The sequence below is a fragment of the Malaya genurostris genome, chromosome 3 (genome assembly GCF_030247185.1).
Source record: "Malaya genurostris strain Urasoe2022 chromosome 3, Malgen_1.1, whole genome shotgun sequence".
NCBI lineage: Eukaryota > Metazoa > Arthropoda > Insecta > Diptera > Culicidae > Malaya > Malaya genurostris.
Window position 1 is genome coordinate 217387512 of NC_080572.1, and position 25099 is coordinate 217412610.

The 25099-nt window shown below is 36.9% G+C and overlaps 1 protein-coding gene across 1 annotated transcript in view; it reads left to right on the top strand.

Moving 5' to 3' along the window:
- Positions 1 to 25099, top strand: part of LOC131439462 (uncharacterized protein DDB_G0271670) — a 68486-nt gene that overhangs the window by 40211 nt on the left and 3176 nt on the right. Inside the window, exon 2 of the mRNA XM_058610502.1 lies at positions 12463 to 12604. Within this exon, the coding sequence (XP_058466485.1) occupies positions 12463 to 12604 (142 nt within the window). The remainder of the gene's footprint in view (positions 1 to 12462; positions 12605 to 25099) is intronic.

Consider the following 25099-nt stretch of genomic DNA (forward strand, 5'->3'; position numbering starts at 1 on the left):
GTGGTTTCAGTTACTGGACCCAAAGCTATTGATCTGCATAAACCATTGCAAGATACCTTAGATAACTTGTCCGTTTGGGCTGTTCACCTTGGTATCGAATTCTCTGCGGAGAAAACAGAGTTAGTTGTCTTTTCAAGAAAGCATGATCCCGCGCAGCTTCAGCTCCATATGATGGGAAGAATGATCCAACAGGTTTTAACTTTTAAATACCTCGGGGTGTGGTTCGATTCCAAATGCAAGTGGGGAGGACACATTAGGTATCTGATAACGAAATGCCAACAAAGAGTAAATTTTCTTCGAACAATAACAGGATCTTGGTGGGGTGCTCATCCGCAAGATCTAATAAAATTGTATCAAACAACGATACTTTCAGTGATGGAATATGGATGCGCTTGTTTTCGTTCCGCTGCAAACTCTCATATTATCAAACTTGAGCGAATTCAGTACCGTTGTTTGCGAATTGCCTTAGGCTGCATGCATTCAACACATACAATGAGTCTTGAAGTTCTGGCGGGAGTTCTTCCATTAAAAGATCGATTTTGGGAGCTTTCATCACGCCTGCTAATAAGATGTGAGGTGCTGAATCCCATGGTAATTAATAATTTCGAACGACTAGTCGAGCTTCGATCTCAAACAAAATTCATGACAGTATATTTTAACCATATGTCACAGGAAATCAACCCTTCAAGATATATTCCTATCCATGTCAGCCTCCTAAATGTCCCTGACTCAACTTTATTTTTCGACACATCCATGCAGCGCGAAGTGCGTGGAATCCCGGATCACCTACGCTCGACGGAAATCCCAAAAATATTTTCAAGTAAGTTCAGGCATATTGACTCTGAGAAAATGTTTTACACGGACGGATCGCGAATTGAAGAAGCGACAGGGTTTGGTATGTTCAACAATAATGTTTCGGCCTCATTTAGGCTTCAAGAACCTGCATCTGTTTATATAGCAGAGCTAGCAGCAGTTCATTATAGTTTGAGTGTAATCGTCACATTATCTCCAAACCATTATTTCCTCTTCACAGATAGTCTGAGTGCAATTGAAGCCATTCGCTCAAACATGACTGGCAAGACTGAACCGTTTTTCCTGGGCAAAATAAAACAGTGCCTGAACGACATATTGAACAATAATTATCTAATCACTATAGTCTGGGTCCCGGCTCATTGCTCCATTCCTGGCAATGAAAGAGCCGATATTTTAGCCAAACGTGGTGCTATTGAGGGTGAAATTTATGAGCGACCGATTGCTTTCAACGAATTCTATAGCTCGTCTCGCCAAAGAACACTTGCCAGCTGGCAAGCTTCTTGGGATAGAGATGATCTGGGTCGGTGGATGCACTCAATTATTCCGAATATATCGACAAAGGCATGGTTCAGGGGACTGGATGTGAGTAGGGATTTCATTCGTGTGATGTCCAGACTCATGTCCAATCACTACACGTTAGATGCACATCTCCTTCGAATTGGGCTCTCCGAGACTAATCATTGTGCTTGCGGAGAAGGTTATCGGGATATTGATCATGTCGTTTGGACATGCGTGGAGTATCGTGATGTCAGATCTCAACTAATAAATTCTTTGCGTACCCAAGGTAGACTATCCAATATCCCAGTTCGAGACATTCTTGCTTGTCGTGACCTTTCATACATGAAACTTATTTATCATTTCATAAAGAAAATTGGAGTTTCAATTTAATAAAGGCCCCTTTTAAGACTTAGCTCTGATCCCAGCTGCGTCCATGAGTTCAACCAATAGCTAAATTAGAATAAAAATTATGTAATGATACAAACAAACTCGAAACAGTTTATGAAATTATCAACAAAATGTCTGAAAATATCAGCTTATTTTATAATTTATAGAAGTTAATCGTTTGGTTCAAATAATATTTCCGAGTAGATTTCATAATTAATGACGAGTTACCTAAGATGATATTTAAGCTATAAGAGAATATGTTTTAATAAATTCAAAACGTTGTGACTATGTTAGAATTAAATTAGGATAAGAATATTATGTAAAAGTGATGCTACGGCGAAGAAAAACTTATGTAAACTGCCTTAAGAAATAAACGTATTTATGAAAAAAAAAAAAATATATAATACTGTGGTATTCTTCCAAATAACTTTCTTCGATTCTTAAAAAGAAAAACCGAAATCGGTTTGTTTAACCGTCTACTGATAAAAACTATTAATTGGAGAAGATTTGAGGTCGATTTAGAAAACTTTTTACGGTTTGTCGCCCTTTTCAGTGATGGTATACAATTTTTAACACACATTACCTTATATTTCCGGATCCGGAAGATCCAGATGAAATTCAGGAATTACGTATGGGACCACAGGACCTTTCATTTGAACCCAAGTTTGTGAAAATCGGTTCAGCCATCTCTGAGAAAAGTTAGTGCACTTATTTTGACATTTTTTTGCACATTTTACCTCATAAATTCGGATCCGGACGTCGGATTCAAATAATATTCAGGAATTTTGTATGGGACCACTAGACCTTTCATTTCAATCTAAGTTTGTGAAAATCGACGTTACATACACACATACGCACATACACACACATATACACACAGACATCTTGCGTACTCGACGAACTGAGTCGAATGGTATATGACACTCGCCCCTCCGGGCCTCGGTTCAAAAGTCGGTTTTCACAGTGATTACATAACCTTTCTATATGAGAAAGGCAAAAAGAATAAGAAACCTGGCTTGGGGAAATCGTTCTGCCAATTGAACTACTCTGGATGTGATAGAAGACTAACTGATCTGACTGACTATTTGGAAATGCTCAAATGGGACATTTTACCGCCCCCACCGTATGCTCCTGATGTTGCTCCTTCTGATTACTGGTTGTTCCGATGGATGCCGAACGATCTGGCAGGTCATCGGCGTACTTCTTTCGCAGAAATCGAAGACTGGGTTCAAATTTGGATCAACTTAAAAGACGAGACAGTTTTTCGAGATGGAATTCGAAAATTTCCTGTAAGGTGGGATAAAGTGTTCACTAGCGATGGACGATACTTTGATTAATCTTCAATTTTTTTTTGTTTTGAAATAAGTGTAAAATAAATTTTTTACCCCGAAAAATCGGACCAAATTCATTCGTTCTCCCAATATGTTAATCTCATTTACTCATTTTTCCGAATTGAATAATACACTGAAGTCTTTTTTATGCGAGTTTACGTACCGCATAAAAAAACCGCATAAAAAAACCCCATAACTCTGAAAATTCGCATAAAAAAAACCGTATAAATCTTGCATCGCAATCGAAGTTTTCATAAAAAAAACCGCATAATTCTGAAAATTCGCATAAAAAAGTCGCATAAAAAAACCGCATAAAAAAGACCTCAGTGTATGTATTTTGTTTTTTTTTTTTGTTTTCATTTATAAGTTTTTTAAATGCTGCATAAATTTCATGGGTTTTGGTTTTCAAATTTATAATTGTGGGGTGTTTAAAGTCGATATGATTCACATAAGAGCTTTTGTGAGCGTGAATCATATGATAAAAGCAGCGCTTGTAGTGATTGAATCCCCCGGAAATAAATGATTTAGCAACGACTCTGCAGCTGTGGAAGGTTTCTTAAATTTACAGTGGATACTTTCTCATGGACTACGACAAGTGTCATTACGGATTTCAAACAGGATTCCGGACAAAAACATTAACTAGTAATCCGAGTAAGTGATTTTTCCAAGTTTGTTGCTCAGTTGAATCCGCCAGACGAGATCACTCGAACGCCGCCGAAAAAGTTTCAAACTATTTTTATGAAAATTCACCATTTCATATCAAACCGAAGAAACAGCTGATTTTATCTGGAAACAACTTCAAACTATTTTAATGAAAATTCACTGTTTCATTCCAATCCGAAGAAACACCTGATTTTATACGTCTGGCTTTAAAATGGATCTGACTTTATGGTTATGAAATTGACTATATGCTGAATTAAATGAGTTTGCAGTTCAGCAGACGTTTTCTTGTTCAAGCGTCAGTTACTAGCATTTACAAGCTGAACGAAAAATGACACAACACAAAGTGAAACGAAGAAATATTTGAAACAATAGAAATTTAATGCTGCAGTAGCTATTAAATATAAAATAATTAGTTCGAACATTCAAAGAAATAAATTCAAATTTCTTTTGTTACTCGGTATAGCTAGCTAATGAACTGACAGCATTTGCTGTGTGGTGATGAAACTTGATCACTCGATATCACATGGTTTAACCTCGGAACATGATATGTCTGACGACTGAATCATGCATTGCTGCCTCGATCTGTTGAGTTCATTTGCTTTATTTCATCAGCAGAATAAAACAACATTTTCTGATGCAACAATTTGAGAACATTTTACAAACACTATTTCCTAAAGGCAAATTTCGTCGACGTCACCACGACTACAGTTTTCCGTTTCTATTTAGCCAATTAATGAACCTTTCACCCGTCGCCAAGTTTCCGCTACATGTAAAAATCACTTAACGTCCTCGGTGGAGGGAGAGGCAGTCTCTTGGATGGTCGATTCGTAGTTACACATCTTCCTTCTTGCCCACCGTCATCGTAGCGTATCTTCAGCTCAAACGGGGTTTTCTAAACTTACACACTTTTATGCAACAGGCCAAAGTGTAAACGAGGATTGATTTCGAAATCAACTGTACGAGTGCCTGTACGAGCGCGCCAAGCTTCAGGCAATTTTCTATTGCATTTCGGATCGATCGTTTCGCTTGAAGTGACCCAAGATTAGACAGCTCGAGAAAGGTCGAGCCAGTTGCCGTGCCGGTTGGAATTGGCAAACAGCAAATAAAAACGCATTCGCTGCACTAATGTCCGAGCATGTCGATTTCCAGCTGGGCCAAAACACAAATGCTGTCAACTACGACTGCGGGGCTGTCGGAATCCCAGCAGATGGTTTCCCCCCGTGCACAACTAAATCTAGTCGTCGCAGTGATAGCAGCAGGGATTGCTCATTTCGCCAAGGTCGCTTGATCTGACGGGGGCCATACCAGTATTAACTGGCAGGGCACGACGCGACGTGTTGAATTTGGTGTGAGGTAATCGGTTAGCAAGTTGCTGCCTCGAACCGATCTCTATTAAGCTGAGTGGATTCGAGGGATCGTTCATGAATGGAGTTCCGTTGTTTGTCACTGACAGTAGGAAGTTATTGGCACTTTACATCTTTATTTGTGTGTCATAATTCATGGTCACCATGGCAATGAATGATCCGGAATATACGGGAATAATTCTGAATGCGATTTAACACAAAAATGACGATGTAACAAACACTAGTCGGCGGTTGAACTCTAACGAATCTACGTCTGTTGTAGTATAGGGGTACTTGAGCATTGATTTACGTCCGTTGTCGCTCGTTATATATTTATTCAACTTTTTGTTTCGAAACCGAACAGGGGTGTAAAATTCATGTGTTAATACAGCTATATTCGTCGTTTAGCTTCTTGTCGTAAACGAGATGACTACCGGAAAACCCGTTAGTCATGTTGCCTCGCCAAGATTATTGTAAATAAATTGGGTTTTCGTTGAGAATAACTTTGTGTCACGAGTCTAAGAAGAAGGTAATTTCACCGATTGGGTCTATATTCCTCTTTGTTGTCTCACACATATGGTTCAATCGAATTTTGATTAATTGCCAATTAAAGTTTACGATTTGATGCTTTAAACAGCAACAACATGCGTGTTTAAAATATCTTATTTTTTTCAGTATCGAGAAAATCAGATTGATGAAAAATTCATGAATGAAACGGCAGAAATAAAAATTTGCGAAAAAGCCAACCGAACTTATCGGGGGCAATAATTTTGCGAATTAAACTGTTCTATATGTGAAGCACACGCAGAATAAACCTAATTGAATAGGAGAATGTGCAGCAGTGCTCGGGTGCCACCATGTTAAATTAGAAGCAATGATCCTGCAGGCATCCTTCCCGCAAGATAGCAGTCCATACATCGCATCACCAGTCTAATTCACCCTCTGCTTTTGCTTCTTCGAAAGACACTGATATGAGATTTTTTGGATCCTGGTATTACCTTCCTTTTGTGGAATTTGGTCTTTCTGTTTCAACAGACTTCGCAGCCGATTCTTAGAGTACAGAATTATTGCATGGCTAGTACACTGAGTTCTTTTTTAGGCGGTTTTTCATGCGGTTTTTCTACGCGGCTTTTTTGCACGGATCTCCGAAGTTACGCGGTTTTTTCCACGCGAATTTCCGGTTTTCTTGTTTTTTTTTTTCATAAAAATGCATGGAATGTCGAGATCTGGTGTTATCCCAAAGTTTATTTTAGGTCTATCTGACACTTGAAAAACATTCGATTATTTTCCAAAAACAATTCTTTATTTTACATTATACCAGATCATGCATTTCTAGGACATTTGGCATTTCTAGGACATTTGGCATAAGAAAAAACTTTCTTTAGTTTTACGGTTTTTTTCTATGCGGATTTCTGAAGTCACGCGGCTTTCATTACGCGGATTTCCAAACAGCGATGCCAGATAGTAGTTGTGTCATTTCTGTAGAATGGCATTTTTGTCCGAAGCTCTGGCGGAGAAAAGCTTTTTTTCTCGTCATACAAAACGAGTTCTCGTTGTTCTCCGTTGATAAATTCAAATTTCCGTAGCTTTTGTCTACGGATCCGTAGTTCCGTAGAAAATCCTCGGATCCGTAGATCTACGGAGATTTCCGTAGATCTGACATCGCTGTTTCCAAAGTTACCTGGTTTTTTGCCTATTTTTTTAAGCGGTACGTATCCCCTCGTAAATAGAAACCTCAGTGTACTATGATCCTGTAGACAATAAGAATCCTACCACGTCGGGACTTGAACATACGACAACTGGCTTGCAAGACGTAGGATAGATTAATTGGCAAAATGATTCCCCCCGAATACGAAAAGTAACTAAGGGTTCAACTTAGGTCATTGAACAGAACTCCGAGAATGAATGAAAAGTCCTCCAAATTAGGAAGCTCTTCTGGTTCCGTATAGACATCTAGAAAGCTGAAGAATTACTACTTTGAAGGGAGTTCATCAAAAGCGATTCTAAGGTTCTAGAGCATATCTTCAATACCGAGTTTCTTGTGATAACTTCAACAGTATCTAATTATTTCAGCATCTCGATTTCATTTCGAGTCTTTAGTTTCACCAACAGTTCAAATTTTGTTTACATTTTAACGTCATGTCATTGACGCTTTTGTAAACTAGAATTTATCAGTAGTTCAATTTGAGTTGTTAGACAGTGATGAGTGGAAGACGAAACATGAAAGGAATTGGTTATAAACATCTGGTAGTAAAAACGAGTAGTAGTGACCGGAACTCTACAAATCGGTTTTTTTTTATTTTCCACTTATGAATTCTTCAGTCGAATTTTGAATAAAATTAGATCACAATGTTTCTTCGTTATACTAAAATCTTATCACTTGTATCAAAAGTTCAGGATGAAGCTTTTTAGATCCTAGAAAATAAATTTCAATATACACAATGGTTTATTTAAGCAAAAGAAGACTCCAGAATAATAATGTTTGCTTCTAGCAAATGTTGTATTTGGAATGTACAGAAATCTGGAGATTATTATTTGTATGTTAATTCACCGTTATAGAAATTATATAGAAATCTTCATATCCTATTAAGTAATTTTGTAATTTTGTTGACCTGAGTCATGCTATTAAACCAACTATTTAATTTAATTATTACACATTCTCTAAGAAAATTCAAACTTTTTGTTTCTTTGTTCTTGAAAAACTCGGGCATTCAAGACACTCTGAGTAACGAAATTTTCTTATGCGGTTATTTCTCACCACATTGCAACCATACAACTACAGTGATAAAGATCACTATGTATTTGTATTTGTTATAAGAATATTATTGGTGATTTTTCTACCAGCGAACTTTGTAAATATTAAACAAGCAAAACGTAATTATTAAGAACGCGATACTTGATCTGAGATTGTAAAGTGATCGTGAAATGATTATCTTTGAACATTAACTAGCTTTTCGATGATTTGAGCTCTGGGCAGCCGGCTGCCGGAGGAGATCTATGTTTATTTAAAATGGTGGCCTAACCTAACCTAACCGATCGGTCGATCAAAGTAAAAAAAAAATTTTTTTTTTGCTTCGATTATAGGTTTGAACCTTAAGGTTTGAACCTTAAGGTCATTCGCCTCTTCGGACCAGAAATCTAGGTCCCGCAGCTTAAGATTGCGTTCGATTTCCAACCCTGCTAGTAGAATCTGAAAGTGGGATTCGAGAGACTAATGAACTCAAAGTGGAATGATTTTGACCTTATAACTGACTTGTGAGATGATGAGTTGTGCTCATACACTAAACCAACCGGTTATAAAGAATGCACACAAAGAAAATGTTTTCGGGAGTATTTTTTCAAGAAAAAATTTAGCCGACGAATCAAATTTTATTTTCGATTTTTGCCTTTGTCTACTTTTGTTCGGAGCCTCAGGACTAGTGCAGAGTTGTTACGGTCGCGCGGATTTAGCAGATTTCACGATTTTTGCAGATTTAGCGCAGTTTCTGCTCAGATTTTGATGCGATTTCGCGAGAATTGCAAGAAACATCATTTCACATATGTGAATTATTCGGTCGAAAAAAAAGTTCTTTACAAATTTTTTAAGCTTGTGAGTTTCATGAAGCTCCAAAAAATTAAAGATGGGCGAACGTTCCAGCAATTGGTCGAGCTGGTCGAATTGGTAAATTTTCACTTCGATAAAACCAAAATTTACGAGAAGGCGGTTCTAGCTAATGTTTTCTTCAGTGGACAAAATTTCGATTGAGGGCTCTTCGAACTCGAGTGGTACAAACTGCTATTTCAGCAGAGCTGTTACCAGGAATTACGAAAACTTTTCGATATATGTGATTGCGTTACCCCAAAGAACGTAATAAATGGAATGCTATTCTTCGATAATATGGCCACAAATTCTGTGTTTGATAAAAATCGCATTCTTAAAGCAAAGATTGCACGACAGGATTACGAAGTGAAGTTGGACAAGAAACGAAACGAATAAGAAATAGTTAAAACGTTCATCTAGTGCTGGGCCCGACAGGATTTCATCCGTGGTGATGAGAAATTGTTCTAATAGATTGTTGGTTCCACTATCCAACATTATCAGTTCTTTGCGTTCTGGAATTTTTCCTGGTATATGGAAAAGATCCTATGTGAACAAGGGTATAACATCCAACTAACTTTGAAATTTGAAATTGACTACATATCTGAGACTCAGCATCTGAGACTCATGCCAAAGCGTTCAACTTTCACAAATATAGTAACCTACACTTCCTTCATCATACCTTCTTTACAAGCATGACTACAAGTAGATTCTATATACATCGATTTCGCTGCTGCATTCGACAAAATCAATCATCACATAACGATCTCCTAGTTAAACAGTCTGGTTTTTAACGGATCATTTTCGAATTGGATTCGATCATATTTAACTGGTCATAAAATGATAGTGAAAATATAAGACTGTACAACCTCACCATTTACTGTCACCTCTGGAGTTCCTCAAGGAAATCATCTTGGACCGTTTATAATTTTATTGTATCTCAACTATCTAAATTTTTCGATCAAGTGTATGAAACTATTGTTTGCCGATGACTTTAAAATATTTCATATAATCCAATCTGCAGCTGACTCAAAGTTCCTACAAGAACAGTTGGATAATTTGACTAATTGGTGTAACATAAACAAAATGGTTTTAAACGCCACTAAATGTTTAGTCGCAAAATGTCTGTATTGAAGTTCGACTATAACATTTCACAAACTGTTCTCGAACACGCATCATCTGTTAAGGACCTGAGTGTTCTTCTGGATTCCAAGCTCAATTTTTTAGGTGCACATAGAGTTACTATCTCCAAAACCTCCAAGCTATTAGCATTTTTTTCCGCGTTACTAAAACATTCTCTGATGTACATTGCTTGTAAGCTCTGTATTGCGCTTCAGTTCGCTGAACTCTCAAATATACTGCTGTTATCTGATCACCTTATTACCAAAACCATAGCCAACGCATTGAAGCGATTCAACGCAAATTTGTCCGATTAGCTCTCCGACGTTTTCCATGGAGATATCCTTTAAACTTACCGAGCTACCAAGACCGCTGAAAACTGATTGGTCTCGATGTATTACCTGTCCATCGCGATGTTTGTAAGGCTAGTTTTGTGTCAGACCTACTTCAGTGGCGAATCGATTGCTCCGAGCTATAATAGCTATAATACTAGCTTGTTTTAATTAGGCATTCGGCATATTTAACAAATGACTCAGTTCTTTCGATTTTCATTTATCACGTAATGTTATCAAGAAATCGTTCCGCATGTTATTGTCTGATTAGATTTAGTTAATATAGAAGCACTAGATTTATGGAAATGTATTATTTGAATGATTGCAATCTGTTGAAGTAATCGATGGGGAGGTTCTATGCCTGCTGGAGAGCAAGTTTGACATATACTCCAGTGGACCTTTCCTTGCTTCAAATAAAAGAATAAAAGATGAGGAGGAAAGGAAAGACATTCAGAGTAAAATCCGACAACAGGAGAAGGCGCTGTCTCAGAAAATAAATGCTAAACAGGAGGCGATAAATAATTGAAACTGAAATTAAAAATAGTAAATCAGATCATCCTGATGTAATCTACCTTGAAATTCTTCTTACCGAAAAGAAAAAGCTTGCCGAGCAAGATGATGTTGACGCAGTTGTCTTCGCTGTTTAACTTCTATTTCTCCTGTAACTTTTATTTATGTTCAACTTTTATTTCTCCTGTAACATTTTTCATACATCAGAGAGTATAAATTATCTAAGGACATCGAAAAGAATGGAGAATAAAATTGAAACCTTTTTCATGGGGTTTTTCCAAGTGACTTGTTGTATAGGGACTTATTTATTGTGTTTATATGGCAAACTTATGAAGATTGTTAAATTTTTTTAAAGTTGATTTTCAACCTCCTGCATGAAAATAGCCGTGTAATGCTAATTTCGCGCGTTTTTGTTTTCGACTTCGCGCGTTTTGATTTTGAATTTTTTCGTGACAACCCTGTAAGTAACATAACTGACAGAAACACATTTAGTTTTTACCACTCAATTTTCTCGGAGATGGCTGAACTGATTTCATCCCGCTTAGACTTGTTATAAAGCTATTATTGATTCATTGATCAAGTTCGAAGATGGAATGGCTGTCACTTCTGATTCCGGAAATATAATGGTATAAGTGACGTATCCGACAAAAGGCAGTACGAATATCTGTACCGTGTACCAAATTCTTGGTCGCGCGTACCTTTGAGACTAAATCTGTATGATTTCTAAGAGTATTTTCTATCAATTAAGGGAAATTCTTTTTCGATTTATTAAAAATTGTTTTGAGCAACCTGGCATCCAAAATGTATTCAGATTGCAAACGTTTCCAAATACTGTCGCTTTATTCGAACTAATTTCCATCAAATTTATCAATTAGCTTTAGGTTGCCGTAGTTCTGCGTATGTCATACCGGAGAGGTCTTAGTGTCATTTTGATTTTTTCTTCGGAACCGGTTACCCTACGTGACTTGAGCACGATCACCATACAACCTGACAACGAATTCTTCTGTTTTTGCGTGATAAGATGCTCGTATACCAAAATCGCGTTCTTACTGATCGTTGAACGTTGCTGATCAGACAGTTCAATGTTTGTCTCCTGAAGGACACGTATGGTGCACTGCGATTCACTTTCCCAATTCCGCACATCCGATCAGTCGAGTTGGCTAAATTTTTATAATCGAAATTCTAGTGCGTCTAGTGCGAATGGTACTGAAGCGTGAAAAGGTAATCCAATGGCGGCCGATCGAAATAAAACAATCAAGCACATAATAGATACCGTTCAGCCTAGTTATGAAGATTTGAACTTGATGTACGAGCCTTTTGTTTCGAATGTACTTTTCAATGGTTGTGCTGATATGTGGAAGCACGGAACTATTGAAAAGCATGTTTCTCTATTTCTTCAGCTCAGCGCTTAGTGCGCGGTTGAGGGTTTTGGTTGCCAAACTGATTTTTTCTCTTTTTTATTACCTGCAAGAAGATCACTTACTTCGGTAGCGGTTGGGTAGTGAGGAGAGGTGGTAGTTAGCGGGGCAAGTGAAACAAAAAATCATCCGTTTCAAGAAGCAACGAAGAAGAGTTGGATATCATAGATACCAACACTACAAAACACGGCTGTTCGTGTCTGGCGTTACCGCACAAGGTCGCCCGGTATGGCACCTGTTCTTCGCAGCGGGTTTCTGCTGAAAGTTTCTACGATTCAAGCGTCAGCCGCGGATGTGAATGATTCGATTGATGCCTTCAAATGATTTGATTAATTTATAGGGCTATGACCTCCGATCTGGGTTATTGATTCGTCGTATCCTTCTGATGGCTCCGTATCCGGAACTAGATGTTTGTTCGCTTGTGTTTTGGTATAACGTACGTTTCAATTCAACAACTATTTTTTCTTTCAGAAATTGCCTGCGACGAATTGCCAGACATGATGATCAGGAATTTTCCAATCAAAGCATTCTCAACGCCATGGAAAAGTTTGTAAAGACAGTCAATGCCATGGAGGAGACCATACTCGTGCCCTGCCGGCTGATGGACCGAAAGGTAAGCTGAGAATCATCGAGTTCCATCTATGGCTGCCTTTCCACATGTGTTTTTCCATTTTCTTGATACTCTTCAGTAAAGTTAGAAGACATAATCCGTGGAAAATTAAATTTAAGTTTGAGTTCAGGAAAACTGTCCTACTTTTTTACTAGGAAAAAACTCTTGAAAACCCTTCATTCAAATGTACGTGAAAACAGCCTTTCGCTGTATCAATATCATCGGATTCGATCCCAGAAAAAAGTATCTTTCCAATGAACACAGCGGAAACCTACTAATGAGGCGTGTTGAAATCCGATCAGTCAGAAGTCATTGCCGCTCGCGCCTGCACTGGAACAAACTGCTCCGTCGACAGCTTGCATGAGTGCATATGACAGCCGCCAACAGAAGTACCCAACAGTGGATTATGACACACCAGTCGTTTTGGTTGCGAAACGATTAAATCGAAGAAAGGCATTCGTAAAAGCGGAGGGAAGCCTATGATTAATAGAAACATTAGAAGGGAAACACACACACACACACTCGAAGTTGGTGGTCAGCGCTAAGTCTGTCGGCCTCACTGAAGCGGAAAGCCCTTGTTTGCCCCACTGCGGCCGTGTCGATGGCCCACATTTAACTTTAGCGCACTCGGAGATGATGATCTGATCGCAGTTCGAGGATATGCATCAGGTGTTTTGCGCAGTTCGTGCCAGCTACCGCCAGAGCTGCTTGAAATGAAAAGTTTTGGGTTTTGAACTGTTGGCGATCTAGCTGATCGGAAGCGAGTCCCGTTACGGTACGGAAAAAACAATACTGTTGAATGGTGACGATTAATAAAGCTATCCTAACTGCGGTGGGATCATCCTGACGACCGCCGTAGGACAGGGAATTTCTCAATGGCGTTCATGCAATGCATTACGACCGACGTCACAGGTTTTCGAAACGTTAACCTGACGATCTCAACAAAAACTTGTAGATTGAATGAGCTGTTGAGGTATAAATAGAGATAATCGATGTAAATAATTTTTATTTTGGCGTCGCACTTAGAGAAACCTGATTATTTCACCTAATGGCGTGTGCCTTTCTTATATGACTTATCTTCTTAGAAATATTATTGTTATATGCTTTAAAAAACTGTTCATCGAAAAGAAACAGATAAATTTGTTCGAGCGTAAACTAGAAAAACTACAGAACTAAATAGTTTTGAATCAAAATCAGAAGATTGGAATTTTAAACACACTTCACCCTGTAATTTCGGAATCGAAAGTTGGATGTAGACAATTTTCAGGAATTCCAATGCGTCAAGTCCTTTCATTTGAGTCTAAGTTGTAGAAAATCGGTTAAACCTTCTCTGAAAAAAGTGCGTGAGATCCGTTTTGAAGTTTTACACGACTTTTTCCGGTACTTTCGCAACCGGATTTCCCGGAGATCGGTAAGGTCGAAGTCAGTTCGAAACGCTGTTTAAAATGCTAAATTGGAACGCTCCGGACTGACCGTGAATTGGAAAACTTATAGTACGAAATTCCTGCCAGAAGTTGCGTCGTTTAAGAAATACCGTCGAAGACGCGGTGTTCTGGTTGGATCTTGTATCGGCCCACTACTCGAAGCGATCGTTGAATGAAATGGAGCAGCTGAACATCGATGCGGTACCTAATTCGGTGAACCCCGCCTAACATCCAAGCAATTATCTGTCTTAGCATTTATTATCACCATCAGTAAAAGGTTCATTTTGTAATGCAGACGTTATAGTCAAAACGATCCGATTTGGTCGGTGTCTACGATCATTTTGACTTTTCTGGGCCTAGTGGCGTTTTCAAAAATTGACTTAAGAAACTTGGATAGATAGTAAGCTTTTTATACTTGACGATTTTTAAAACACTTGTATGTCGTTAAATTACTTATGCTTAAGATTGTGAAAATTTACTTGCATATCAGTCCCATATGGAAAATCAGCAGATCGAGAAAACGACGATCAAAAATTTATTTCCGAATTTTTTGCTTAATTGTGCTACCTGATGCTAAATCATGATATTATTAAATGAATCATCGGTATTTCAATATTGCGACAAATGAAATTATTTCAATTTGCACTGAATGGGACTGACATGCAGGTACTTTGCATATGGGACACACATGAGTTGATATTTTTTACACATTTTACTAAACAAACCCTCAACTTTTATTGCAATTTCTGAAAGTATATTGAGGATAGATTTCATTCCTCAAGCTGACTCAAAATTGGCGAAAATCGATATGGGACTGATATGCGAGTATGGACAGTGTACGTTTGTGTAAAAGTAGAGAAGATGATGGTTTTTTACGTGCATTTGAAGATGGTAGATATTTAGGGGCTGGGGTCCGCTAGGATCAACTATCGCGAAGATCCGTTAATATCACATTTGTAATAACATAGTACATTAAATAAATATTAGAGAATGCTTGTTGATCACCTAACTCCGATAGATTTAAAGTAAATAAATAAATAATTTTCTCTCGGTGGTCGGCTGCCCATATCAACTAATATTATCAATTAATCATTTTTCATGGTAAATAATATAGTGAAAATAGTAAACAATTAAGACATGCGTAAAGTCTGTTGATTTTTTTCGTGATTTTAAATGATTTAATATAATTTATCGAATAATTAATACACGTACATGATAGAGTTTGAATAGAGTTTTCGAATGATTTCAATTTGTCATTACAATAAATCAACTTTTTAATAAATCAGAGTCATTCGTTTAAATTGTAACAGACAATTTCAGGAAGCTTTTGTTTTGTGGTGCATCCGCGCATCTTAAAACCGGAACATACTAAATTGGGCGAATACTACGATTACTGAAAATTATACTAACAAATATCCTTCTCCCGTGGCACTTGTGATGTGTGCAGTAGTATATACGGCCTTTAGCAACAACAAGTGTTAAACTAACATCCCTTCCCATTCTTTAGTCGATCTATGTTCGGACCTGGTCGGTGCCGTACTAAGTATTTCTGAAGAGTTATCAATCACATTCTACAAATGATGTCGCCCTTTCAGGCACTCAAGCTTATACATTTGGATATACATAGTCTTGTGTGACACGAAAACCTTATTATTAATTGCAAATACCTTGTCGTATCATAAGTTTTCTTGCAAATTTATCGACAGCAATTAATTTGAACTTGCTAGAGAAGCTGTTCATAATCCAGCTTCACGTACGTTTCATCGTTCATGGGTGTGGTCCTTGGTATTTCATGAGAACTTCATTGTACAATCTTCGGGTACGTGTTTTGGCCTCTAGTGTCTATTTCAATGTCCTGTTTGATTGCTTACTGATCCGAAAACCCTCTCGCAGACGAATGCTTCTGATGGTGCTTCTGCTGACATTGAATTTCTTGATGATATCATAATTTGACAACCCTGAAGACACGGAGAAAGCTCAGTGCGCAATGTTTTGAAATTGCAGACATACATTGTTGTTGGTTTTCCAGTGCGACAAACGTCGATTTGAGAAATTTTTGAAGAATTTTGTTCTGTGTCGCTTGAATTCGATTCTGAAAAAATTTCGTTTATGTTGTAAGATGGAATCGGTAAGATGGACAACCCTGGGTTCGCACTAATCGTTCTCAACATACCCGATTCCCAGTTCCGCTATGCCAGTGTCCGAAACCAATCTTCTCTTCACGGTTTCTATCAAGTGAATTTTCTTTGTATCAAACTGAAGCGTGACGAAATGCTCAGCACTGAAAGTTGTATTATTGAGCACCAGCTGTTTCAAATTGTGAACAGACTCTTCCGCAAGTTTACTCTTCATGATGATCCAGACATTTTCTGATAGTGTTTGTGTTTAGAGATTGAAATGGTTCTAGTTTGCTATACCGTTTTCCTCCTCCAAAAACTTAATTTCTGCTATTTTGCCCACACCTTTTTTGGTCAACTTTGTGAAGATTATTTTGTGAATTTCGTTCATTTTCGCTCCCTTCAAATGTTTACTTTTGTCTGATGATGCGATCAGTAAAATCGATACTGTTTGTTTCCTAACCAGGGACGCTCGAACAATTCCATTTCAAGGCATGCAATTTTTAATTCGCCCCATTTGGCATGTTCTGGAGTCTAAATTTACGTGAACTGCGATACTCCATTTATATGCATCTTACAAGATAAGGTGTAAAATCACAAGATTATGTTGAACATTGTCCCTTCGATGAAGAGCTCTAGTCTATGGAAACAAGAGAAAGACAATTGAAACGAGTATACCAAAGTGGCAAGTGATTGGAAAAATCGAGAAAACCGAAAAAAGTCGAGAATTCTGTTCCACCGGGAAAAAGTCGGGAATTTTAATGAAGAACCGGTAAAAATGTTAGTAGCCAATAGGAGGCAACACCCAATTGTTCGTTTGAGCGAGAAGTTCAGTAAAGCTTCTGCTGGATTCTTTGACATTTGAGAATAAGTATACAAAACTTGCAAAATTGTTGCCAAAGTTTCAAGGTAGCATCGGGAAAATTTTCAATAAAACTATTAAAAATTCTGCGGACCCTTCGGACGTTTTTAAATTGGCTAATGGTAGCCCTAATTCAGCATTATTTGTCTCAGCAATGTCATCTTGTGTTGTGCTCATATTTATGTGCGATCAGTGCAGTAAAACTTCATTCAATTCAATTGAAACTGAATGTGGAACACATTGACGATCTCTCTAATGCAGTAAACCTCACTCTCTGACATACACAATGTTTGCTGACGGCCCGAACGGGCAGCATTCAGTTCATCACTCGTTTCTCTTCAATCGAGGCTCAGTTTAACCACAGTCAGTTGATCTCTTGAAGTAACAAAATATCTCTTTAGATAGTGTGAGAGCGGCCTTCAAATGAGGTTCATATAAACATTCTAATTGGTTCAAGAAAATAGATGAAAGATAAACCAGATAGCTGAAATATCAATCACAGAATACACATAAATTAATTGTTTCCTCCTTCTGTTTTCATTTTTAATACTTTACCTCATTTATAATTCTATTCATTCGAACTTGCTTACTACCAAGAGCGAAGGCAATGAAACAGGTAGACCAATTGGCACTTGAAACTGAGCAAGCAAAACTTCAAATGATTAGGTACGATTATTCAACTAACGATGAGTCCTGGGAGCTTCACTTGAAAATGGCAGCATAAGTCAAATGAATTAGTAGGGATATGCTGACGGTCGGCCGTCATAAATTTCATTTTCATCTTATATTATTCGATTGAAAATGAAATTTTATTGCACAAAATTTAAAAAAGTCACAAAATTTAAAAAAAAGTTATCAACTTTGACCTTATCCACCGTTTGCAGGGAGTGTTTAATTTACTTCTTTCAGAGCTTAAATTGGTTTCCGAGGACTTGAAAAGAACCTTAGGAAGAACCTCAATTATAGATTCCATAGTAGGATCACAATAAAATTGATATTGATGTCGAAGAAGAAGTTATCGGTTATTGTCGATTATATAAGAATTTAGTTTTAGTTTCTGCAACTAATAGATTTAAGTAATGTTTGGCTGTATCGATATCGAATTTCTCGAAACAATTTCATTGCTTTTTGTGGAAAATGTTGTATTAAGAAGAATGATGAAGATGAAGAAGATGCTACAAGAACTCGTGTTTCAGTCGGTGTTGAACAGTCGTTCGCACCGCACGCGTATAGCTCTTGGCTCCTGGAATTTTTTTCTGGCTACCTAGAGTTTCATTGATTCAAGGCTTCAGTCTTTTTCAAGGCTACCTGAATCACTAACTAAGTGACTAAGTGATACAAAGAGTGATATTAGAGTGACTAAGTGATACAAAGAGTGATATTAGAGTGACTAAGAAATTAATCAGCCTTTTTTAAGGCTAGCTAGGAGTCTAATCGAAGACTAATTTAGCCTAGTTAATTTAATTTAAAATTTTATTAATTTCAAAAATGCCTGCGTCCAACCGGAAAGGCAACAAGCCTAAGGCTAAAAATAATTCAATACGGAATAAATCACAATCCGTTATTCAACATTTTTCTAATAACATTCACGATCTTATAGAATCTGAATGTAAAAATAAAAGACAACGGACGGATTTCCCTTCCGTTGATTCTATGCCGTCTAACAATATTTACGAGATTCTTCCTGAATCCGATTGTAGCGACATAGAAGAAAATTCTTCAAAAATTCCCAAAATGGACGCTTGTCGTTCTGGGAAGAAACATCAATCTATGCCACCAGTGACGGTGATGATTTCTGACTTCAAAGCATTCCGGATTGAGCTTTCTACTTTTCTCCCGGAAGTAAAAGTCTCATTTCAAATCGGACGAAGAGGAGAATGTCGAGTCTTGGTGGATGGATTGGAAGATTACGAACGTCTTATTCGATATTTGTCCGAGAAACTTCATAAATTTTATTCATATGATATAAAATCAGACAGACCCTTCAAGGCTGTCTTGAAAGGATTATCAAATGATCAAAGTATTGATGAAATTAAAAATGAACTAAAAGAATTGCTTGGTTTTGCCCCTTCCCAAGTAATACTTATGAAAAAAAGAGCGAATGGTACTTCTAAACCACGCTCTGGAATTTCCCATGAACTTTACCTAATACACTTCAATCGAAGTGATGTAAACAATTTGAAAACTTTAGAAAAAGTACGTTTCATTTCCCATATTAAAATTCATTGGGAACATTTTAAACGGCATAATCGTATTGCAAACTTAACGCAATGTCGTCGTTGCCAAGGCTTCGGTCATGGAACCAAAAATTGTCATATGGATATACGGTGTTTGAATTGTGGTAAATCGCATTCGAAAGACGATTGTCCAACGAATGAAACCACTGATAAATTTTCATGTTCAAATTGCAATGGAAATCATAAATCCAATTATTTGAAATGTCCTGTCAGGGAAAAAATTTTAAACGCTCGTTCGCTTCGACAACAAGTCAAATCAACGACCTTAAATTTACAGAACATACCTGAAAATCAGAAAACCGTTACAAATGCCACGCCTAATTCGGCACTGATTTCTTCGAAACAAAAAACAGGTACGCCTGCCAATTCGTCTTCTAACGAAAACAATTTATTGACAGGTAGATCGACCTCGTCATCATCTTCTTCTAATGTCAGCTATTTTAACTATTTTCACCTATTTCTTCTAATGTAAATAATCAAAACACAGGACCGCCTTGCAGTTCTTCTTCTAACGAAAACAATTTATTAATAGGTAGACCGGCCAAATCATCTTCTTCTAATGGCAGTCTACCTACAAATATTCCTTCAATGCCATTCGCTTCTTTAAATGAAGTCGATTTAGGCGATATAACTGAAAATAAAATGATCTACCTACAAGATCAACTTTTTCAAATGATCATCCAAATGAATTCAACTTCATCACTTTTTGAAACATTTCAAATCGGATGGAAATTTGCAAATAATATTATAATGAATTTAAAATTTAACAGTGATGTTAAATAATTATTTGAATATTTTAAATTGGAATGCTCGATCTTTGAAATCGAGTGAAGATGAATTTTATAATTTTCTCAAAGTTCACAAAATTCATATTGCCATTGTGACAGAAACTTTTCTTAAACCAAATGTAAAATTGAAAAGTAATCCACATTATGTGGTTCATCGATTTGACAGGTTTACTGGAATGGGTGGTGGAGTTGCCATTTTTGTCCAACGGCAAATCAAACATCGAATTTTACCTTCTTTCAATACTAAAGTTATTGAAAGCTTGGGAATCGAAGTTGAAACCATTCATGGAATTTATTTCATCGCTGGAGCATATTTGCCATTCCAATGCACCGGCGAACAATTAAATTCCTTTAAAGGCGATTTGCAAAAACTTACAAGATATCGATCGAAATTTTTCGTAATAGGGGACTTAAATGCTAAGCATGTCCAGTGGAATTGTAGGCAAAATAACAGTAATGGTAAAATACTTCATAATCAACTCTCAGCTGGTTACTTCACAGTTCTTCATCCCAGTAATCCTACTTGTTTCTCTTCCGTGAAAAACCCGTCTACAATTGATCTGGTTCTAACAGATCAAAGTCACATTTGTAGTGAACCGATTACTCATGCTGACTTTGACTCAGATCATCTTCCAGTAACATTCAGACTTTCCAACGAAGCTATAATTAATCCAATTAGTTCTATTTTCAACTATCATAGAGCTAATTGGTTGGATTACAGATCTCACATTGAAAATCATGTGGATCATGAAACTATTTTAGAAAATTCTGCGGACATCGACACAGCAATTGACAATTTGAATCATTATATTATCGAAGCTAGAAATCTTTCAGTTCCCAAAGCTCAAACTAAATTAAATTCTCCTATCATCGATGACAATCTTCAACTGCTCATTCGGTTGAAGAATGTTCGTCGACGACAATATCAACGTTCTCGTGATCCTGCTATGAAAAACATAGTTAAGGATTTACAAAAAGAAATTAAACATAGATTTACTCTTTTGCGAAATGAAAATTTCGCTAAAGAAGTTGAACAAATTAAACCATATTCTAAACCTTTCTGGAAACTTTCTAAGGTTCTTAAGAAACCTCAGAAACCAATTCCTGCTCTCAAGGAAGGAAATCAAATACTTCTTACAAATGGTGAAAAAGCTCAAAAACTTGCTCAGCAGTTCGAGAGTGTTCACAATTTTAATTTAAACGTTGTGAGTCCTATTGAAAATGAAGTCTCACTGAAATATGATCATATTTCAACCCAAGTGTTATCACACGATGACATTATTGAGACGAATTTTGATGAAATTAAATCAATTATTAGGAAACTCAAAAACATGAAGGCTCCTGGTAATGATGGAATTTTTAATATTCTTATTAAAAATCTTCCCGATGTTGCCTTGAGACTTCTGGTTAAAATTTTCAACAAGTGTTTTTCATTAGCTTACTTCCCAAAAAGATGGAAAAACGCTAAAGTAATTCCTATCCTAAAACCTGATAAAAACCCAGCAGAAACATCAAGTTATCGCCCAATTAGCTTACTTTCTTCTATCAGTAAACTTTTTGAAAAAATTATCTTGTTGAGAATGATGACTCATATAAATGAGAATTCAATTTTTTTACCAGAGCAGTTTGGATTTCGTCATGAACATTCAACTACTCATCAGCTTGTCAGAGTAACGAACATGCTAAAATCAAATAAATCTTCTGGGTTATCCACTGGAGTTGCTCTTCTAGACATAGAAAAAGCATTCGACAGTGTTTGGCACAAAGGTTTAATAGCAAAAATGTCCGATTTCCAGTTTCCTATTTATTTGATCAAAATGATTCAAAATTATTTAACTGATCGTACTCTTCAGGTTAGCTATCAGAATTGTAAATCTGAATTGCTACCCGTACGAGCCGGTGTTCCGCAGGGTTCGAGCGTAGCTCCAATCTTGTATAATATTTTCACTTCTGATCTTCCAAATCTACCCGTTGGTTGTCAGAAATCGCTATTCTGTGACGACACAAGTCTGTTAGCCACAGGTAGAAATCTAAGAGTGATCTGCAGTCGCCTACAAAGAAGTTTAAATATTTTCAGTGATTATCTGTCAAAATGGAAAATTAAACCAAATGCAGCAAAAACGCAATTAATTATCTTTCCTCACAAGCCAAGAGCTTCTTTTCTTAAACCAAACAATAATCACATTCTTAAATTGAATGGCTTGGAATTGACATGGTCTGATCAAGCTAAATACTTAGGTTTAACGTATGACAAAAAACTCACTTTCAAGGATCACATTGAAGGAATCCAGGCAAAGTGTAATAAATATATTAAATGTTTATATCCTCTTATAAACAGAAATTCTAAGCTCTGTCTAAAAAACAAACTGTTAATTTATAAACAAATTTTCAGACCAGCCATGCTTTATGCGGTACCAATTTGGTCAAGTTGTTGTTCCACCAGGAAGAAAACGCTTCAAAGGATTCAGAATAAAATTCTGAAAATGATTTTGAAGCGTCCTCCCTGGTTTAGCACAAATGAGTTACACAGACTCACAAATATAGAACCATTAGATGTAATGTCACATAATATTATAAGCAAATTCCGACAAAAATCGATGCAATCTTCAATTGAATCGATTCGCTCTCTGTATTAGTTAGTAAGTTAGTATATAAGTTCCTTTTCCCCATTACACAATACAAGTAGGTTTAGAATTTTCCCTACACAATAATCTCAGAATTGCGGAAGCAAATAATGTCTTCATGGTAATAACCAAATCATATATATATAACAGGGCTGAAAAGTCACCACTTGTGGCTGAACACCCAATTTAAATCTTAATAATTTAATTTTAACTCATATTCCAATGAATAGTTATTTAAAAAAAAAAAAAAAAAAAAAAAAAAAGAACTCGTGTTTCTCAATGCATGAACCGTGAGAGAATTTTTCTACCTTTCTTCGCTCCACTTCATACTCTGAGTATTTCACGGCCCGCAATCGCAAGTTGACAATTATCGCAGAAAATCGAATCGATGATTCGATTTGATGACTCTCATACTAGGTTGCAATATTTCAAAACCCTTGTGTGGAGCATTCACACACATTTTCATAGACACAACTTATACAAAGGTTATATGCATATGGTTAGAATGAGCGGCAATAGTAAAATGATTCTATCGCACTTATCAACTGCCCGTATAGGATCGGATCGCGACACGAGAATAAGCGACCGTTTGTTGCTTCAGAGAGAATCCCAACAGCAGCGTGCTAACCTTTGATTCTCCGACATGTCATCGATAGAAATTCGCTCTCGCACTGGTGCCTATTCTATGTTAAATATGCCATGCCGGTTTTTTTTGTTGCTGCGATGATATCCGTCTCTTTTTGATGATTGAACTGATTGAATCGTGTGAAGAGTTTGCTAGTGGGCGTTCTTTGATACGATAAAAGCCATCCTTGTTAATCATTGCTTTATTTGAAATCCTGAATATTATTGGTAGATGATCTGAATTAAAGTCGTTTTATGTAATCAGCTCACATTGATTTGCTAGAACCAATTGTAGATAGATTTCTCAAAGAAGATAAACTAGTTGGGCTATTTGGAAATAACACTGGCAATAAATTCTTATCTAGACATACGATATTGTGTTTGGTTCGCAGTGCCATCGTTCCGTTTATAATTTTCCTATCGAACTGAAATTTCCACTTTCACTTCCGAAAGAAACGAAGAAAGCTCAGTGCGCAATGTTTTGAAATTGCAGACATAGATTGTTGTTGGTTTTCCAGTGCGACAAATGTCCATTATGGGATTTTGGGATGGGAGTTTTGTTCTGTGTCGCTTGAATTATCTGAAAAACCCTTCTTAATCCACCTAGTGTGATAATGCCTTTCTCTTCTTTCATAACAGGCTCATGAAAATATAGTTATACTTTTATTAAATAATTTCGGATACTAATTTTGACACCAATTGATTCGAGTAGTTCACAAAAGCATGCTTCAGTGTTTAGTCACACAGTCAGCATCATTTTTCTAAACTAGTGGTAGACATTTGCGCTGCCTATTTGTATGAGAAGAGTGATGCTAGTCTAAAAATCCCCACTTAGTGGAATTTTCATATACCTTAAAAAATCACCATAGGGTGATTTTTTTTTTAAATGGATTTTTTGGGACTTCCCAGAAAGTCGATTTTTTCAAAAAAAATTTTTTTTCGAGATAACACTAAATCTCGACGTTTTATGCAATTTAAAGATTTTTGGCATCAAAAAAAATTTTTGATTTCGGAAATTTCATGTTCTACCTTCTATGGTGCTTTTTCAAGATAGAAAATTTTCAAACTTTAACCGCTGGGCAGCACCCCTTACCCATGTCCGATTTAGCTCAAATTTTGCATCAGGATTTTTTTCGAGATGCTTAAACATCTGAACAATAGCGCTTTACAAAATTAGAGGTAATCCCAAAATATTGGTTTTGTCGGTTACGTCACTTATACCATTATATCTCCGGAACCAAAAGTCACAGCCATTTGGTCTTCGAACTTGATCAATGGTCCGATAGTAGCTTTCAAACGAGCATAAATTTGTTAAAGTCGGTTCAGCCATCTCTGAGAAAATTGAGCGCGTAAAAATACAACACTTTTTGTCGGTTACGTCACTTATACAATCATATCTCTGGACTCAAAAGTCACAGCCATTTGATCTTTGAACTTGATCAATGGCTCGACAGTAGCTTTCAAACGAGCCCAAGTTTGTTCAAATCAGTTCAGCCATCTCTGAGAAAATTGAGCGCGTAAAAATACAACACTTTTTGTCGGTTACGTCTTTTATACAATCATATCTCCGGAATCAAAAGTCACAGCCATTTGATCTTTGGACTTGATCAATGGCCCGACAGTAGCTTTCTGACGAGCCCAAGTTTGTTGAAATCGGTTCAGCCATCTCTGAAAAAATTGAGCGCGTTCAAATATCTTCGAAAAGTTCACACACATACATACATCCGATCTCGTCGAACTGAGTCGAATGGTATATAACACTATGGGGCTCCGAGGCTCCGTTCGAAAGTCGGTTTTTCCAGCAATTCTAATACCTTTCTAT